This window comes from Pseudophryne corroboree, chromosome 1 (genome assembly GCF_028390025.1).
Source record: "Pseudophryne corroboree isolate aPseCor3 chromosome 1, aPseCor3.hap2, whole genome shotgun sequence".
In the NCBI taxonomy this organism is placed as follows: domain Eukaryota; kingdom Metazoa; phylum Chordata; class Amphibia; order Anura; family Myobatrachidae; genus Pseudophryne; species Pseudophryne corroboree.
The window spans coordinates 123,480,656-123,486,872 of record NC_086444.1 but is presented as its reverse complement, the minus strand read 5'-3'; the positions used below and the strand labels follow the sequence as shown (position 1 = coordinate 123,486,872).

Here is a 6,217-nt window from a genome sequence, read left to right as displayed (position 1 = left end):
AGAGTAAGTTCAGGGCTGGTCTTGTTTTGTACAAAATGCTTTTTGCAGGCGCTCTGCTACACAGGCGTTCGCACTTCTGCAAAGCGAAAATACACTCCGCAGTGGGCGGCGACTATGCATTTGCATGGCTGAAAAAAACTGCTAGTGAGCGAACAACTCGGAATGATCACCTGTGTCCTGTTGTGAACCACATTGGGGGCTATTTAGAGGTGGACGCAGCCGATCGCCTAGTGATTGACAGCCGGGGGTGTCAGGGTGGGCTGCGCCGCGGCATTTAGTGGGCGTGGACAAGACAACACAGGCATATGCGGACTGTTTTCGTGGGGCTGCTGCCTGTGATGTCTCCGAGAAAAAATCTGGCGCCAGACCGCCTGCCAGCGCAGCCAGTCTGTGCAGGCAGGGGTCGTCCTCAAATCGTTGCATTTGCAATTAAATTGAAAATGAATTGCGGGGCAGCCCAACCCAAATGCTGAGCGGCCTAGCCCTGTGCTGGGCGGCTCCCAGCATATGAGTAGATAGACACAGACCTTGCTGTGGAAGCAAGATCTTCATCCATTTCTGAATAACTCTCATAGCGCAGTGTAATGACCCCCCCCCCCCCACACACACACACCCACACTCTCACACACCTTGCAGGACTATCAGACCTCCCCATTGCAAACGCCTTGAGTCCTATGGGAGAAAGGGGGTAATTCATACCTGGTCGCTCTCTAGCGTTTTTTGCAGCGCTGCGATCAGGTCAGAACTGCGCATATGCATGCAATGCGCATGTGCATCACACAGGTGCAAAGGGCATCGCCGCTCAGCGATGGGTTTGTGCGAAGAATCCATTCACACGGGCGATCGCAAGGAGATTGACAAGAAGAAGCCGTTTGTGGGTGTCAACTGACCGTTTTCTGGGAGTGGTTGGAAAAACGTAGGCGTGTCCAAGCGTTTGTAGGGCGGGTTCCTGGCGTAAATTCCCGTCCTGGACAGGCAGAAGTGATCGCATCGGCTGAGTAAGTCCTGGGCTGCGCAGAGACTGCACAAGATCTGTTCGTACAGCTCTGCTACACATACGTTCGCACACTTGCAAAGCGAAAATACACTCCCGTATGGGCGGCGACTATCTGATCGCAGCAGTGCAAAAAAACCCTAGCGAGCGATCAGGTATGAATTAGGCCCAAAGGGCGCTATATAAACAAAATTATTATTAATTATTAAACCACATGTTATTATTCTTATTATTACTATTGATCTGTACTATACGTAAGTCTCTTTTAATTTCATTTTGTTCACTCTGTTTCACTTTCTGTACTTGTAAGGCACTGCGGGCACCTTGTAGGTCATATAAATAAAGTAAACTACTACTACTACTACTACTAATAATAATAATAATAATAAAAATATATAATGAAATGATGAAATAAGTATTTGCCCCCATAATGAATAATGTATAGCTTCTCCTGTAATAATTGCATGCTGTATTTCCCAGTTTTAATAAACTTTGTTTGACCCCATAAGTAAATATTGTATGCTCACATAACTATAATTATTGTATGCCCCCATAATAATAATAATAATAATAATAATATAATCTTGTCATTTACATTTCTCACCACCTTACTGTAAAAGCCAAGTTGTAGTTCACATTCATGAAATATGACAAAAATAAACACGCCTAAACATGTTAAAATATATATTTTTTTAAAGAAAATTTAAATTTTTCCTTGACGTTTTGGTGTAATTAATTAAAGCCATGAAAAACTGCAAATGTCAGATGTGCACAGAATCCTCTCAGTACAAAGCCCCTGCTGTAACGCCCCCCTTCTCTGTTAGAGGAAGTGCCGTAACTAGGCATTTTAGCGCTGTGTGCAAGAAATGGCTTTGGCGCCCCCCCCACATGCAAGATAGGGGTGTGGCTTCATGGGGAAGGGGCGTGGCCACAAAATAATAGCAATTCATACTACGGTGCACAGTAGTCTCCATTATTCAAATTACGCTGCACAGTAGCGCCACTACACCAGGTAGAGCCCCTTTTATACATTACAGCAGACAGTCCCCCTTTTTACACATTACAGCAGACAGTCCCCCTTTTTACACATTACGGCAGAAAGCGTCCCCCATTTTTACACATTACTGCAGAGAGCGTCCCCTTTTTTACACATTACGGCAGACAGCGTTCCCTTTTTTACACATTACGGCAGACAGCGTCCTCCTTTTTTACACATTACAGCAGACACCGTCCCCTTTTTACACATTACGGCAGACAGCGTCCCCTTTTTTACACGTTACGGCACAAAGCGTCCTTTTTTTTAACACATTACGGCAGACAGCGTCCCCTTTTTTACACATTACAGCAGACAGCGTCCCCTTTTTACACATTACGGCAGACGTGTCCCCCTTTTTACACATTGCGGTAACCAGCGTCCCCCTTTTTACACATTGCGGTAGCCAGTCCCCCTTTTTACACATTGCGGCAGACGGTGTCCCCCTTTTTACACATTGCGGCAGCCAGTCCCCCTTTTTACACATTACGGCAGACGGTGTCCCCCTTTTTACACATTGCGGCAGCCAGTCCCCCTTTTTACACATTGCGACAGCCAGTCCCCCTTTTTACACATTGCGATAGAAAGGAGAGAGAGAAAGAGAGAGATACTTACCATCTCCCCGATGGCAGTCAGGCTCCTCGTGCTGGCAGCTCCCTCGGTGCAGGCAGCGGAGAAGGAGGAGGAGGGAGGGGGACTGGAGCCGCAGCAGCGCTATGTCATTGGTAGTAGTGCTGTTGCAGCTGTCCCCTATCCTTCCGTATAGGCTACCCGGCGCTGCTGTGAATGCTGGGATGAAGGAAGCGCATCCCAGCATTCACAGCAGCGCCGGGCAGCCTATACGGAAGGAGAGGGGGCTGCTGCAGCGGCGCTACTACCAATTACATAGCGCTGCTGCAGCTCCAGTACCCCTCCCTCCTCCTCCGCTGCCCGTTGCTGCTCTCTCCTCTCCAGCGCGGCACACGGCACACAGCAGAGGCGGCATGTAATGATTCAATTTGACTCATTACATGCCGCTGGCCATTGCGCCCTCAGGGCAACTGCGCTGTGTGCCAGGCACACCTGGCACACACGTAGTTATGGCCCTGGCCAGAGGTATATAACTCCCTAAAGACTGTCGCCCGGCTCCCCCTTCAAAAGATTGATCACATTTATTTTTGTAAATAAAATTGAATTATTATTAAAATGTTATTATGGTGGTGGACAATAGAATGAAAACAAAAGCAGGACAATGGCTTGCAAACTACCACTCAATTATTGGTGTTCAAATCTCCCCCAATCCACAAAGCATGCCCAGACGGAGGGGGTCCAGTTTCCCAGATGGCGGGACAAAAATGGCCGTACACCTCATCATTTGTGGAAAGAGTACACCCACTATAATAAAAAAAATAACAGACTGACAAGCACACGTTCTATGCACCGCATAACAACAACACAACAAAACAAGACAAAATACGGAGGGTAGACTGGCAAATCGTAATAACTCATAAAAACTCCACCCCTCACCCACCATAGGTTCCCTACTCACTAAGCAATGAAAAATAGCAAAATACAATACTTCTTAAAGGGGGAGTAACGCGCAACTCAACATCTTTGTTTAAATGGGCTCGGGCTTACAAGTCAGCCTTAGGCAGCCTGATAACAGTGTTGCAGTGTGACCTGTACCACCCCCACCCCCTAAACCTGTGACCTCATGATATCAGATCCTGTGGGGCAGGGCCAATGGCTATGGGAAGTAGAGCACTCCCCAAAGCATTCTAAGAACACTCCAGGTTGCTCCACTTCCTGCAGGGGTGGGCAGCTCTGCAGCAGCACTTCGGGTTGCAGGGTGCTTCCAGGGCACAGCAGAGCCCTGTGCCCCATGTGACAGCATGGCCCCCACACACCTAGTTAAGGTCCTGATCTTACACATCTTTTCTCTGCATAAACTTGCATTCCAATGTGCTTCCACTATTACAGTATATGTTACCCTCTTTGTAATACCAGTTGTAGCACCAGTTTTGGCATGTCCTGATTTGGGGGCCTGTGGTTTGGCCATAAAGTTGGAGGTTACATTGCTTTTAATATTGTAGAGCAGCTCAGAAGGGGTGACATGCTCACCTCCCATAGCATTCCAGAGGTGCATTTAGAGCAAGGGATAGGGACCGGGTTCTCCCAGAGCAACGTTTGTCCTGATTCCCAAACTTTGAAAATTGGAAGGTTTGCTATACATAATATAGATATTCTAATACCTTATTCGTATGACTCCATGCATTCTTTTTAAAAAAAATGTGTTTATTCAAACAAAAAACCCAAGTAACTTACAAAATGTACATGGAACCAAACAGGTTCTGTTGGCAGAGTATTGTGGTGCCCAGGACTGCCATCAGAAATTGTGAGGCCCGGCACTGAAAAAATAGACAGGGCTCCTCCCTCCTCCCCAAAAAAATTCTGCCGCACTGCTGTTGAAGTAAAAAATATTACATAGAGAGAACATACAGACTCCACACAATAAGAGTCGCTATGCTTGCGAATACGCACAGCGTGCACAGCAATATATGTTAACACGCATTTACACAGACATGCCACAAAGATATATTCAACACATATTTCATACAGCACATACATTTAAACATATCAAGCACCAGACATCATAAGGTTTCAAATGTTATAATGGAGTAATGTCATGTATGTGTATTATTGGAGCGGAGCAAGATGGACATGTCGTGCTTGGCATCAAAGTAACCAGATTAATGTGTAGATTCATTTGATGCCTGTGATTAGCACATTGCCATGAGTAGATATGATTAAATGTAGGAATATGAAGTCACTTTTACTGGAACAAAAGAATATATATTCAAAGGAGTATGTGATGGACAGGAAACCAGAAACCAGCAACCTTGAACAAAAGCCCTCACACTGACCAATGACTCATCATGAATGAGAAAGTTACCTCCCCTAGACCAATAACAAGAGAGCTAGATACCCCCAATAGACTCAATGTATAGCTGATGCCACATAGAAGAGCTTCCTGTTTGTCCCAGGTGCTGATCGAGATGGGCTTCTGCCGATGCTCTGCTGCTTTAAGCATGGAGGGAGAGCTAAAGATGGAGGAGGGGGAGCGTAGTAAGCATTGAGCAAATATGGTGATGTATTGCTAGCCGTGTCTGTAATGAATTAGTTTGTAATAACTGCTTACTGTGTAAATTGTAACCATGTAAATATATATACTGTACATGTGATATATTGTATACATATCCTATTAATAACAAATATATACATCAATGAGCTTTGGAACTCAGACTTTTATTAGAAAGTAATTTGACTTCAACACTGCTCCACCCGTATATGATGTTATACATTGTGATATTACATATAGGTGGAGTGTTGCAGACCTACAGGAATGGAACAGAGATCTGATAAGCAGAGAAGGCTTGTTTTAAGAAGTCCTCCTTGCGTATCAACCTGCTGTGATTCACAGACTTTTTGTTGATCTCACTGCGATAAAGAAGGCCTATCTCACATAAAGTCTCTTTTATCCATAGTGCTTCTTTCGAAGTTTCTGTGAGCGCCTTGTTATCCGCTTCTGTTGTAGAAAGAGCAACTGTGGGTTGTTTCCTACTTGCCCAGCTGACGGCTGCACCTGCTAGTGCAAACAGGTATCCAGTGTAGGAAAGTGTGTCGTCCTCATCTGACCCCCAGTCAGCATCACAGAATACTTTCAAGCTGGTGTCTTTTGATTTTATAAATCTCAGCTTTAGTGAACTTGTACCTTTGAGGTACCTTAAGATTCTCTTTACTGCAATCCACTGTTGTCTCACATGATTATTTGCAAACTGGCATGCCTGACTCACTGCATGTGTGATGTCAGGGCGTGCTCCAATACTTGTGTACATCTAACTACCAACAGCATTTTGATAAGGGATTTCTTGCATTTCCTCTATCTCCCCATGCTTGGTAACCTGGCCTTAACCATCTTTAGACTATGTAGGTCATGTAATATGGCCGTAACAGCATAAACTCGCCGTCTGGGCTTGCGGCATGCCTCTTCATGCATCACTCTGGCACGGAAGGGGTTACAGTTTTTGTGGGAGGAATGTAAGGAAAACTGGCTGGATGGTGATTGGTGGATTCTGTATAGGGGCTGGTCTGACATACATATAGTTTTTCCGTGACTGCTAAGTACTACTGCTTGTCAGTATTTATTACAT

General features: G+C 45.3%; 1 protein-coding gene across 1 annotated transcript; it reads right to left on the bottom strand.

Annotated features, from left to right (window-relative positions):
- Positions 1-5,401: 5,401 nt before the first annotated feature.
- LOC135065773 (uncharacterized) lies at positions 5,402-5,902 on the bottom strand. The gene has a single exon (XM_063964385.1). The coding sequence runs from the start codon at positions 5,900-5,902 to the stop codon at positions 5,402-5,404; it is 501 nt and encodes a 166-aa protein (XP_063820455.1).
- Between the last annotated feature and the right edge of the window lie 315 nt (positions 5,903-6,217).

What these genes read in the sequence shown, in the direction of transcription:
- LOC135065773 (XM_063964385.1), bottom strand. Translation starts at nt 5,902, where the DNA reads ATGTACACAAGTATTGGAGCACGCCCTGACATCACACATGCAGTGAGT.